Source organism: Miniopterus schreibersii (assembly GCF_964146895.1).
Source record: "Miniopterus schreibersii genome assembly, chromosome: 8".
NCBI classification, from domain to species: domain Eukaryota; kingdom Metazoa; phylum Chordata; class Mammalia; order Chiroptera; family Miniopteridae; genus Miniopterus; species Miniopterus schreibersii.
This window is the reverse complement of record NC_138109.1, coordinates 44,041,008-44,055,028: the sequence shown is the minus strand read 5'-3', so window position 1 is coordinate 44,055,028 and position 14,021 is coordinate 44,041,008. Positions and strand designations below refer to the sequence as shown.

Sequence of the window (14,021 nt, the reverse complement as noted above, 5' to 3'; positions counted from 1 at the left end):
GAGATAAAATATGTATTTTTCCGAATTGCGTGAGGAAATAATTTTCACCTTCATTTACACTTGCTACACAGGTACAATACATAGTGTCCAATGGATATATACTAGTAAAATTTTTACATGTCACTTTATATCTATTGTAGTTTACCAAGAGCATAAGTCACCTGGATTTTTCAGAATTACTTTTCCATTAAACAGGCTATGCTTCTCTTACACAAAATGCAACAATGTGCCCTGGCCAGGTAGATCAGTTAGAGTGTCATCCAGATAAGCCAAGGTTGTCGTTTGATCCGATCGCCGGCCAGGGCAAACTAAACATCAGTAATGAAATATTTAACTTCAAGTAGAAGCACAATAAATAAACAAACAAATTAACAAATTACACCTTAAATGTTATCTAAAACAACATTGAAGAATTTATTGTAGGGGGAGGGGTGGCTATTGTAAAACTTGATACTTGAGCAATTCATCCTCCAAAGATAGGTTGTTAAATCCTACAAGAGAGAAAAAGGGTCTTCTCTAATAAATAAATGTCTTCTAAAACATAATTGAAGGGTCCCTTAAAATGGCTCCAGGATGTAAAGCAAGTTGAAAATGACGAAATAAAAGCCACTAGGCAAATCATAATGATTAATAAGAAGGGTTTTGAAGAGAGATCTAGGTTCAAATTCCTGGCCATAAAACTTATAGAAACTTGTGACCTTAGGCAAGTTTCTTACTTCCTTTTAGCATCAATTTTGTCATGTGCAAAACTGGTCATTGTGCTAAATAAGAGACAGCAAAAGAGGCATTATTAGCACTGAGTGTGGCTCTTATTAAGGGCTTTAATGAGGTGGCTATTATCATTATTGTCAAGACAAACTGGGAGGGAGGGGAGACCTCATTAGTGAGCTTGCAAAAACTGCGATCGACCTTGCTTTAAAACCCACTCTTTTCTTGCTTGGTAGTATAACTACTGGTACTTTTCTGCTGTTCACTTTTAGCGTACAGGACTCTACGGAACTAAAAAGGAGGGGGGAAAAAAGCGAGAAGGGGGGTTAAAAACCGAATGTTACAGGTAGCAAGAGCCAGGACTCAGGCAAAACTGTGTGGTGCAGATTTTGTCATTCTATCTCCCAAATATCCTACCGATCCCCAGCCCGAGCTGATGGGAGCTTAGGAGGACATTTCCCGGTATATGCTTTTAAAAACAAAATCACTTCAGGGAAAAGAAAAGTCAAGTATACGGGACAATTCTAAAGATGATGGATGCTTAATTATTTCTTTAATCAATCAATCAATCAATCAAGCTATACATTTCATACAGAAACTAACTTTCCAGGAAAACAGACTTAACAAAATTTTCCCTTTCTACTCTGGAGTCCCTTGCTTCACCAAGGGCTCAATATTTAAAACTTTAGCTTCACTTAATTATTTTAAAAACCAAATGAGATACAAGTTGTTATCTCTAAATGAGTAAAGAAGTGAGATTTCAAAGAGGTAAAGTAAATTGCCTAAAGTTACATAGCTTGTAAGATGCAGAAGCAGCTGGGATTCCAAAGTCCAAGCTGTTTTCGCTACACGAAAGCTTGCGCCTCCACTAGACCCACCAAAACCGTCCGGTGGAGAGATCATTTATTAAGCTTTTTTGCCTTCCATCTCACACTACCTCCTATGCTGGGCTATGAACTCCAACAACAGGCCAGATGCACGAATTCTAGGAATCGAGTATAGTCCGGAAGAACAGAAATCTGTTTTATTTTCTACGCCGGGCGGCGGTCTGGCGCCGCCACGACCAGCGACAAACACAGGCCGGGGTCCAGCTCGGCTGCAGACCGCGCCCAGGTCTCAAGTTTTAGTCAAGGCCCACGTTCAGTTCAGGCCAGGGGAAGGAAGAGGAGAAGGTGGTTCTTTCCCGAAACCCTGACCACGGCGGGGGCACAGATGAGAAGGATGGCGTCGCAGTAATCCTGCGCACAATAAACCCTCAAGTCCTCCCTCAGCTGGTTAAACACACTTACTTGAGAGAAGTAATTCCAAGACACAAGGCCAGCACCGGCAACGGGAAGGGCTCCTCTGTCCTCCAGCCCCAGTCACGGACAGTGACGTCATCTGACCGCGCCGCCAAGAGCGAAGGCCCGGCGCCGGGCCACGAGCGCGGCGCACAGAGCGCGCGCCCCCGGGAGGGGTGGGGCCCACAGCGGCGCCGCCTTTTAGCGTCATGCGCGGGGATCCGCTGCTGGAGGCGGTGGTTGAAACATGTCGCGTCTGAAAGGAGTCGCGGAGCGGGATCCCCGAGCGGGATTCAGAGCTGAAAGGAGAGACTGCGGCGCCTCAGTACCCCAGGGGCTGTTAAAGGCGGCGAGGAAGAGCGGCCAGTTAAACCTGTCGGGTCGGAACCTCAGTGAAGGTAAGATCCAGGGTGCGAGCCGATTTGCGTCCTGTCAGAAAGCACTTGTTCCAGGCAGCCTCCCTGTCCTCTAGCCTGGCTTTGGCCGCCTTTGTCTCACCCTTCTAGCCAGGATCTCTTTGCTTTAATGGAGGCACTCATCGCACTTCCACTGACAAGGTCAGCCCAGTTCGGTTCCTACTTTCTCTCCAGGAATGTCTGGTGAAGGGACCCTGATGGGAATAGGGCCAAAATTTAAACGGGGCGTCTTCCAGAATTCCCAGTCTCTGAGATAAACAACACAACGTGTGACTAAGTTAGCTATCAAATGATGGGCAAATACTTTTTCTTTGGCCCTCATTTCCCTCCTCTCAATTCGATCTAAAATTCTGTACTTTATCAGTTCGTTTGTGAACTTAGTGAATGCCAGTGTTCCCTGACAGGACACTTTGAGCAACTGGGCAGTCCCAAGTACAAGGAATAATGAGCATATTTCTTAAATTGCCGATCAAGACAGATGCCATACAGAGTGAATTTGGGACCATCCTCATAAACCTAATAAAGATCAACAAGCACAAATTTGGATACCATGAATGAATAATAAATAGACAGATGCTCTTCTGACTATCTGGAAGGTAGTGCGAAGTGGGGAAAGAGATAATATATCATTCTTCCTGTAATGTTTTCCTCTATTTATAGTCAGGTTTTAGGCTATCTTGTATTAAAACTTTTCATTTCCCTTCTAATGATTGCTTTTTAATTGTGTTGTGTATAGAGTAGACCAAGCAAATACTTGCTGAATGAATGAAAGGGTATATGACATAAAATCTCTGCTCTACCTCATAAAGCTTTTAATCAATGGGAACATAAGTATTTTAAAACTACAGTTATGCATATACACTTGGTTTTCCCAAAGCTTGAAATATTTTTCTTTACATTAAAGGACTGGGGCTCACTCCTTTGCTTCCTGTAAGACTCTGCTCAGAGGTCACAGGTCAGAGAGGCTCTTCCTAACAACCCTTCCTGTAAATACCATTCCTAACACTCTGTTCTCTTACCTGTTTAATTTTTAAATAGCATTTATTACTCTCAGAATTTATAGTATGTATTTTTTTGTTTATTGATTTCTCTGCTCTCTCACTAGAATGTTAGTTCCATGAGGTCAAGCTTAGTTTTTTCATTGTTGTATTCCTAGTACTAAAGTTGTGCTTGGTACATAGTAGATTCTTATTAAACATTTGTGAGTGGAGTAAGTGAATGAGTATTTCCAAATAACAAAGTGATGTGTTGGAATGTACTTATTGACTAGACCCAGATGATTTAGTCTGTTAAAATTTTAGGGAGCAAATGAATTTTGACTCTTGGTTCCATGATGACATGGATCAGTGCTCTTTAGGTTATATTGTATAAATAGGGCCTAACACAATACCTGACACACACTAGGTACTCAGTAAAACGATGTTGAATGGGTGAATGTACAACATTTCATAGGAGAGAAAAGCTATAAATGGGAGAGGCACATGGTATTTGTAGCTTATGTCAAAGAGGAATTTATGTTTTTATAATATAGAAAGTGTTTATCTAGCTGTAGCCTTCAATTTCATCTCTTGTCAGTCAACCTTAAATACCCAAACCACTGTAATTCTGAACTGTCTATAGTTCCTTATGAGTCATGCTCCTTATTTCCATTTCTTTGCTAATGTAACTTTGAGATGCTTAATCTTTCTGTGTCTTATTTTCTTTTTTAAAATGTGGTAATAATGCCCGGCCGGGCGTGGCTCAGCAGTTGAGCGTCGACCTAGGATCCAGGCGATCAGGGTTTGATTCCCGGTCAGGGCACATGCCCGCGTGTTGGGCTGCAGCCGATCAATGACTCATCATTGATGTTTCTATCTCTCTCTCTCCCTCTCCTTCCCTCTCTCTGAAATCAATAAAGATATATTAAAAAAAAAAGAAAAAGTGGTAATAATAATAATAATAGAACCTTCTAAGGTTTAAAGGAGCTAATATGCATAAAGTGACTGGTACATAAAAAGTACACAGTAAAAGTTGGCTATTGCTGTTATCATTTCAGTAGCCTCCTAAGGGGTTTCCTGGATTTCTTGTCCTAAATCAGTGCCATTTCCAAGAGTTATCTTTCCAAAGCACAGATCTTATGTCACTGAGAACATTTACTCCCCATAGCCCTCAAGATTCAGTGTAAAGTTCTTAGTACAACATACAAAAACCCTTTTGAAATCTTACTCCAAGGTATCTAGATAAGACCTCCCATCTCTTTTCAGAATCCTATACTATAAGAATGACAAAAACAAATTCCTTTTCCCCATGGTTTATATTACTCAGTGTTGTACCAGTCTGTTTTGATAATGTCATGTATCTACCATCCATATAGAATAGTTTCTTTCCATAAAAATCCCCTGAGCTCTGCCTATTCATTCTTTACTCTGCTTCCCCTGAAGCTGTGGCAACCACCAGTCTTTTTACTCTATGTATTTTTGTCTTTTCCAAAATGTCATATAGTTGGAGTCAGAGTATGAAGCTTTCCAGACTAGCTTTTTTCACTAAGCAATATGCATTTTAGTTTCCTCTATTTCTTTTTTTGAATTGATAGCTCATTTCTCTTTATCACTGAATAATATTCTATGGTATGCATTTACCATTTTGTTTATCCCCTCACCTTTTGAAGGACACTTGGTTGTTTCCAGCTTTTGGCAGTTATGAATGAAGCTGCTATTTGTGTGCAGGTTTTTGTGTGGACATGTTTTCAGCTCATTTGGGTATAAATCTAGGAGCACCATTGTTGGGTCACACGGTAAGACTATGCTTAGCTTTGTAGGAAATTGACAGTCTTCCAAAGTGTATGTACCATTTTGCATTCCCACCAGCAATGAATAAAAGTTCCTGTTGCTCTACATTTTTGCTATCATTTGGCATTATCTGGTTTTTGGTGTTTATCTATTCAACGGCTATATAATGGTATCTTGTTGTTTTAATTTGCTGATCCTTAAAGACATATGCTCATTTGCCATCTGTATATCTTCTTTGGTGAGGTGCCTGTTTAGATTTTTTGCCCATTTTTAAATTGGATTGTTTGTTTTCTTCTTGTTGAGTATCTTTGTCCTTTATCTTTTTATGCTATATGTCTCCACTTAATAACTGATAGTAACTTAATAGTAAGTGATACATCGAAGTAGCACAGAGCGTGTTGGATACGGGTCTTAAAATCTGTGTTATAGGAAGTATAGATAAAAATCTACAGAAGCATATTTGACATAATCAGAGTAATTAAAGAAAATGATTATTACTCTCTTTTCTGATAAACTTTTACTAAATTGTCCCTTTTACTGGCCTACACATGGTTGTACTTTTTAAAATATACCAACTTTTTAAAAAGTCCCCTCATTATCTTTATTATTATCCCCAAATATTATTACCCAAAATTATGAATTATGTTCAAAAGATATTATTAAACATGGCTTCTTTCAGATTGCTGTCAATATGTATGAGGCATCATCAGAGATATTTTATGTGAAGTATATGAGGTAATAAATATGAAAGTGTTTGTGTGCCATGGGGAGTGCCACATACTTATTTAAATAGCATTTGTTATATACATATACTATCTGTGTTTCTTCCAGATATTGTACTAGGTACCAAGGAAGCAAAATGACACTTCGAACAATTCATAGTCACATAAGCATTTTAACATGAGCTTTATTCAAATTTATTTATTAAGAATTGTATTTGTAGCCCTGCCGGGCGTGGCTCAGCGGTTGAGCGTCAACCTGGGATCCAGGCGATTGGGGTTCGGTTCCCGGTCAGGGCACATGCCCAGGTTGTGGGCTCAATCAGTGACTCTCTCATCATTGATGTTTCTATCTCTCTCTCTCCCTCTCCTTTCCTCAATCTGAGATCAGTAAAGATATATTAAAAAAAAAAAGAAAAAAGAATTGTATTTGTTAAATAATAAGTTTTTGTTATACTCCAAGCCTTTCTTTTCTCCTTTATATATATGCACACATATATGTAGATATTTGTTTATTCATTTACCTGTATATATGCACATAAGGTTCAAAAATTACATTATTTGTATTTTAAAAATTGACATCCTTTTTTATTTTAAGTTAGCCTTATTGGGGTATAATTTACAAACAGTATGCACATCCATTTTAAGTGTACAATTTAATGAGTTTTGGCAAATGTATACAGTTGGGTAACTACTGCCACAATCAAGTTATAGAACATTTCCAACACTTGAAAATTTCCCTTATGCTCCTTTGCTGTCAATCTAACCTCAGTGCTCCACACAACTAGTGATTGATCTGCTTTTTGTCAATAGAGATTAGCCTCTTCCAGAATTTCATTTAAATGGAATTATATACTTGTGATTTTTTTGTTTTAGGCTTCTTTTGCATAGTATAATGTTTTCTGGGTGTTTTTTTTTTTTTGAGGCTTATCCTTTTTATTGTAAAATAATAGTACATTCACCTATTTATAGACATTTGAGTTTTTTCTAGTTTTGGGCTATTATGAATAAAATTGCCATGAGCTTTCAAGTACAGTCTTTGTGTGGACATGTGTTATCATTTCTGTTGAATATGCCAGATAAAATAGAGAGCAGCTATCAGAGTCAGATATGCCTTCTAAATATTCACTGAGAGGCAAGACAATATAGCTTTGCCAGGGTTTGAATCCCATCGCTGCTATTTAGTAGCTGTATAATGCTGGGTAAATTACAATTCTCTCTGTGTCCCATTTTTCTCATCTATAAAACAAGGATAGTAATAGCACCTACCTCACAGAGTTGTTATGAGGTTTAAATGAGTTAGTATGTTAGAAAACTGCCTGTTGTTTGTAAATCATATCTATTATTATTATTAGCTATTGTTATTACCAGTGCTTTCTCAGACTATAAATGTTGATTTTCATGCCTTTTGTTACTCTGTTAGAATAATAGTAGAATCCCTTCTTTACCTTGTATATATGTACCCATTAGGTGTTATGCAGAGTGCATATATAGTAAATATAGTTGAATAAAGATAAAAGTGAGATCTAATATGTAAAATACATATCACATATTGTTTTTGAATAAAATCAACTTTTACTCTAATCTAGTTACAATTCATTGTTTTTGACTTATTTGAAATGTTTTTTTTACTGTTTCAGCAATTGCTTTTTAGTAGGTAAACTGAATAGCTATTATAAAAGTAATAAAAGTATGTCACTTAGTATCTAACTGCTTGTTTTCTGTCCCTCCCCCCCCTTTTTTTTTTGGCTCTGATTGTGTTGGAAATAGTTCCTCAATGTGTCTGGAGAATAAATGTGGATATCCCTGAGGAAGCTAATCAGAATCTTTCATTCAGTACTACTGAGCGATGGTGGGAACAGACGGATTTGACCAAATTAATCATATCCAACAATAAACTTCAGTCACTTACAGATGACCTCCGACTCCTGCCTGCACTCACTGTTCTTGATGTAAGTTGACTGATTATAAAAATGGGTCACTAGTTGAGGAGACTCTGATTCTAAATTTAGGCTTTGATAAGCAGAAAACCCATTTCAGTTGGTAAAATACAAGGAAGAATAATAAATTATCGTTAGTGATAACAATGGTTATGAGTGTGTAGTCAGAACATCATGTTTCAAATTTTGACTCTGCCACTTGATAGCTGTATAAACTTGGGAAAGTTACCTCTTTGTGCCTCAGTTTCCACATCTATAAACCAAGACTGATACTACTACCTAATTATAAACGTTGTTCTTAGAATTAAATGAGTTAATGCATACAAACAGAATTAGTATTTAACAAGTGGTTGCTGCTACTCATATTTTTCTGTTGCTGTTATTTTATAAAATATATCTTTATTGATTTCAGAGAGAAGAAGGGAGAGGGAGAGAGAGAGAGAGAAACATCAGTGATGAGAGGATCATCATTGATCGGCTGCCTCCTGCACTCCCCCTACTGAAGATTGAGCCCCAAACCGGGGAATCAAACCACGATTTCCTGGATCCTAGGTCAATGCTCAACCACTGAGCCATGCCTCGCCAGGCTATTGCTGTTATTTTTAATATCATTATTATTCTAGATATTAAAGCAAGTACAGTTGATTCTTGAATAATGCAGGGGTTAGGGCTACCAGTCCCCTGCACATTTGAAAATCCCTGTATGAATTTTGACTCCCTCAAAACTTAATTACTAATAGCCTACTGTTTACCAGAAGCCTTACTAATAACATAAACAGTAGATTAACATATATTGTGCATGCTATATATATTACATACTGTATTTTTACAATAAATTAAGCTAGAGAAAAGAAATTGTTATTAAGAAAATCATAAGGGCCCTGGCCGGTGTGACTCAGTGGTTAGAGCATCAGCCTGTGCACTGAAGGGTCTCAGGTTTCATTCCCAGCCAAGGGCACATACCTGGGTTGCAAGTTTGTTCCCTGGCCCTGGTTGGGGCGCATGCAGGAGACAACCAGTCAATGTGGCTTTCTCACATCTATGTTTCTCTCTCCCCCTCTCTCTTCCTCTCTCCCTTTCTCTTCCCCCTTTCTCCCTCCCTTCCACTCTCTGAGACACGATGGAAAAAAATATCCTCATATGAGGATTAACAAAAAAAAAAAAAGGAAAAAGAAAATCATAAGAGAAACTACATCTACAGTATTTACTGAAAGTGTAAATAAGGGGAGCCATGCAGTTCAAACCCAAGCTGTTCAAGGGTCAACTGTACTTAAGATTAATTTTTTTTTAATTTAACTTTCAACATTGACTTAAATTTTTTAACTTAAATTTTTGTGTGTTTATTCAGGGACTATGTTTTAGTCTGTAGTTGCCATGGCATATGATAAAGTGAGTAGTTTATTTCACAATCTATCCACTTCTGATGTCCTTAACTTAGGAACATCAAATATCTTCCCATTCATATCTGAAAAGTTGAATCTAGTCAAATTTCTAGAGAAGTTTTTTATTTTCTTCATTTGTGAAATGAATGGATTGGCTTAGGTATTCTCTAAGGTTTCTGGTACCTTGAAAACGATATGATTCTTTGAGTACTTGAGAGAAATCCCTTACCCACTTTCATTTATTTTTGTGTATGTTGACATAAATCATGCCATCAGAGGGCTGTTGTTAGTGTCTAATCCTCTCATCTCATATTTGAGATTGAAATTCCACTCAGTGAGGTGAAGTTTTTTTTTAATTGTAATATTTAATAGTGATGACATAACTTCATGATATCTGAACAGCAGTTTGATCAATTTCAAAATCCTTTTCCTCTTCTATACACAGAACAAATTTCCAATACCCAACTCGATGCTATTGAATTAGAAGAACGGGATTATTGTTGAAGAATTTTGTACAATGGCAAAGCTAATGTATGGTTAATTTTAAGATTAAGATATTGACTCTTTTAATAACTTTTAGATACATGACAATCAGCTGACATCCCTTCCTTCTGCTATAAGAGAATTAGAAAATCTTCAGAAACTTAATGTCAGGTAAAATTTAAACTTCTTTCTTTTCTCTTTTTAAAAAATATTTTATTTTTTCCATTACCATTTATCCCTTCTATGCCCTCTTCCATCTCCAGCACCTTCCCCCCACCGCCTGCAATCACCACACTGTTGTCCATGTCCATGAGTTCTTTTTTTTTAAGAGTGTACTTTAATGTTCCATTTTTTGTTGTTTTTTTTTGTTTTGTTTTGTTTTTTATTAATTTCGGTGAGAGGAAGAGAAAGGGAGAGAGAGACAGAAACATCAGTGAGAGAGAAACATTGATCAGTTGCCTCCTGCACACACCCTATTGGGGATCGAGCCCACAACCCGGGCATGTGCCGTGACCAGGGATATAACTGTGACCTCCAGCTTCAGGGGTTGATGCTTAACCACTGAGCCACACCAGCCGGGCGAGTTCTTTTTTTCTTTTTTTCTTAATCCCCCCCACCCTACTACCACCACCATTCGCACCCCCAACGCTATCTACCTGGTATTCTTTAAAATTTTTTTCTAACACTATAAAGTGTTTTTGTATTGCCTCAGAAAGTGGTTAAAGCAGAATAAGAATTGTAAGTTTTAATTCTCAGATTATTTTTATTTTTTGTTTTAGAATTGTCTACATGCTTTTTGGCTTTACAAATTTAAGGCCAATTGATTTTTTAAAAATAATTTTGTTTTGCCCTGGCCCAGTGGCTCAATTGGTTGGAGTGTCATCCCATACCAAAAAAGGTTGCAGGTTCAATTCCTGGTCAGGACACATAACTAGGTTGTGGATTCGATCCCCTCTGGGGCATGCGGGAGGCAATTGATTGATTTTCCTCTCTCTGTGTGTCTGTCCCTTCTTCTCTTTCTAAAAATCAATAAAAATCTATCCTCCAGTGAGGATTTTAAAAAACAAAACCCAACTTCTGTTTTATTTTTGTGAAACAATTTTATGTGGTTATTTTAGAAAACCTCTTTGTTGATATCTCAAGTTTTAAGCTACTTTGATATTCTAAAAATATCTAAGTGTTAAGCAATAGGAAGATATTGAAAACAGTTCTTTCATTAATGATGAAAAACTTTATGGTTTTGATATTAGTGGTTTTTAATCTTTTCTGTGGGCTCCTGGGGTTCCATGGATATGCTTCTGGTACTCATTGATAGATATATGGGAGGCTAGGCGGCTAACGCTCTTTATTGCACATCCAGACTTTCAAGAAAGAATAACTGCCTTATATGTTACATATACACAGATTAGGAGAAAATGGGTTAGGGCAGATTTCATTTAGGAGAAAAGGCAAAAAGGTTTAAGTATTCAAAACATAGTTTGAAAACTATGGTTTATAAAATAGATATTGTTACAGATCTATCTAATATAGCCAAGTCTCTGTTTTCTGAAGGTATGTTAACTGGTTTGAAGAAAAACAGTACCTCAAATAACAGTACTCATCTGGTGGAAACTTAAAATCATCATAAATTAACAAAAATATATAAAAATAGCTACACAAAAAATAGGTGCTTATTGTTTAGAACTACATTAGAATTCCTCCTTACAAGTCAAAGCATGGATGTGGCTTTCAAAAGCAGGAATAGGGAGGGTTGAGAGGAAGAGGTGAGAGAGAATAGAGTGCATGTGGCTTTAGTTTTAGCTTCCAACAAATATGAACATTAGGGTAGAGGAAATAAATGAGGAAAATAAATGGAGGAAGTATATAGCTAGAAATATAATTCTGCTCAACTACATCCTTATCAAATATACAAAAATTTTAATTACATAACCAACAATAGTAACTAATTTTTGACAGTTTTTAGTGGTTCTTATTTTAGAACACATCTTTTAGCATTTTTGTTCCAACTAGTTTTATTTTAGTATAACTTAAGGTTATGGTTAGTTACCCCCTTACACATTTCTCCATTATTTGCTGAATAATTGTATATGGCATGAAAATAGAGTGGAATTCCTAAGTGAATAGTTGAGATAAATCTGGGAACAAGTTAAGTCATCTCTTAATTATCAGGGAGTGTGTATCATCCTTGGTGACTTGGGACTTCTCTTAAACAAATAAGTTAAATATCTCTATAGAAGGACTGAGCTGAAACATTAAAACAAAGTACAAAGAAGAGTGGAGTTTTACATTACATTCAAATGAACAGGCCCTCAGACAGAAATAGCTATGTTTGTGTTGGATGCTAAGTTTAAAACCTAACTCCATATAAGATGTGACTCCATTGTAGTGTGTATGTGTGCACATTTTTGTCAAAATTCTAAAATTCTGACAAAATACAGTATAAAATATTAAGAGTCCAGTGTATCCTTTCACATTATATGCAAAATTAAGAGTTGATTACAAGGAAGCAATCAAAAGTTCACAACTTATTTATTTGGTTAAAACCTTTATTTTTTTGCTGTTTTCCTTTGAAACCCTCAATGTGATAACCTTAGATTATTATTTAATGTGTGTATACTTTTAAGGTATGAAGTTTGATAACTTTAATATTTGTAACCATATTCCATGTTTTTAATGAGTCCATGTAGTTGGTTAGCATTAAAAAACCTTTATAAATATTTACTATGTTGTCAACCAGTTATTCAACATTTATTAATTAATAGCCATAACAAACTGAAAATACTCCCTGAAGAAATTACAAACCTAAGAAACCTAAAGGGCCTATATCTCCAGCATAATGAACTAACTTGCATACCAGAAGGATTTCAACAACTTTTCAATTTAGAAGATTTGGTAAGCTGTGATTTTCCAATTTTTATATAATTTGGGGCTGATTGCATTTTTCATTAGGCTGAGAATTTGGATATATGATTAAAATCATGAGAAAATGGGAAGCTGATTATATGATTAGATTACCAGAAATTAGGTAGTTAAAAACATTAGTAATATAGATTTGTTTTTCCTGTTTTCTTATAAAATCACCTTAGGTTTTAATTTAGGAGTAGAGTTTTCAAAAGGGGTGATGGGGATAACTTTGTTATTGAGAGGTTTTTATGGCTTAGCAAATTAGAGGAAAGGTGTCTTTAGCATATATCAATTATACCAATTCCCTTTTCTATATCCATTCCACTTCCTCCTTTATAGGCCTTATAGTTTCCCATCCTTTGAGCGTCCCCTCTGAGTACCCATATAATCCCTTTAAGGCCTGCCTTTTCTTCTCTACTTTTCAAAATGGCCACATTATCTGGCAAAATTTTTTTACATCTGTGTCACATCTTAAGTAGAGATAACTAAAGCAATAGAAGTACTATTTTAATAATATTATTAAGTATTATATAAATAATAGGTACTTTGTTTTGTGCTTTACATATGATAAGGTAGATAGTTTTATTCCATAATACAGATAAGAAACTAGGCTTATAAAAAAGCAACTTATTGGAAATCATTCAACTAGTAAGTAAGGAATTCAGGATTTTAACATAAGCCAATTTGACTTCAAAGTGTATCCCCCCCCCCTTTACCTCTGAAGGAGTAGCATTCCACTGTAAGGTATCCTATCTGAAAGACTTTAGCTATGTTAGATCAGATGTTGTAACAATCTCTATTCCACATAGTTATTTAATATTATATTCTTGTTCCTTTCCCTATTGCATGTTTGGAAAACTTTTTTTTTTTAAGGGAAAAATTACTTTTTTTCTATTTTTTTTTTTTCTGTAAAAACATCCCTCGTGATTATTTCCCTTTGTCTGCTCTAGTGTTTGAAATCAAAATACACACTCTCCTCAACCATTCTTTCAGTATCTCTGTCAGTCTGGTTAGATTGAAAATAAGGTTTGGAAAGTAAAAGACAGAGGTAGATAAGTGAATGGCAAAGGAAGGAACCATCATATTTTCTTATGAAATTTACTTGTTAAAGGTAGCAAGTGAATTTTTTTTTTAAAAACAGAGTCTATAATAGAAAGGAAACCTAGTAAACTATAACAGTTTCCCGGTTGTTTCCTTTTATGGGTTCCTGGATTATAGGTAGCATAATGAAAGGATGATTCAGTTGAGAATTGTGTTAAGGACTCAGCATCAAATAAACCATAATGTGAGCAACAATAATTAAAACATTAAAAGTATAAGCATCTGTAATAATTTATGCTAGTAATATTTCTTAGCTATGTAAAAACTACTTAGCATAATGGTAGTAAATAAATATTTATTGAAGAATTGGCAGCATAAAT

The 14,021-nt window shown here is 36.1% G+C and overlaps 2 protein-coding genes across 7 annotated transcripts in view; one reads left to right on the top strand and one right to left on the bottom strand.

Moving 5' to 3' along the window:
- Positions 1–2,099, bottom strand: part of SRSF11 (serine and arginine rich splicing factor 11) — a 40,948-nt gene extending 38,849 nt beyond the window's left edge. For 4 of the 5 annotated variants that reach the window (XM_081145978.1, XM_081145980.1, XM_081145981.1 and 1 more), the window contains exon 1: positions 1,998–2,078. The gene's annotated coding sequence lies outside the window, so the exon portion shown is untranslated. Of the gene's footprint in view, positions 1–1,997 lie in introns of all 5 variants that reach the window. The other variant, XM_081145979.1, reaches the window with a different exon arrangement.
- A 36-nt stretch (positions 2,100–2,135) lies between these two features.
- LRRC40 (leucine rich repeat containing 40) overlaps positions 2,136–14,021 on the top strand; it is a 37,375-nt gene continuing 25,489 nt past the window's right edge. Inside the window, exons 1-4 of one of the 2 annotated variants that reach the window (XM_081145972.1) lie at positions 2,136–2,386; positions 7,662–7,843; positions 9,794–9,867; positions 12,459–12,588. Coding sequence is in view for 1 of the 2 variants with exons in the window: in XM_081145971.1 (XP_081002097.1) it covers positions 2,236–2,386; positions 7,662–7,843; positions 9,794–9,867; positions 12,459–12,588 (537 nt within the window). In the remaining variant the exon portion in view is untranslated. The remainder of the gene's footprint in view (positions 2,387–7,661; positions 7,844–9,793; positions 9,868–12,458; positions 12,589–14,021) is intronic. The other variant, XM_081145971.1, reaches the window with a different exon arrangement.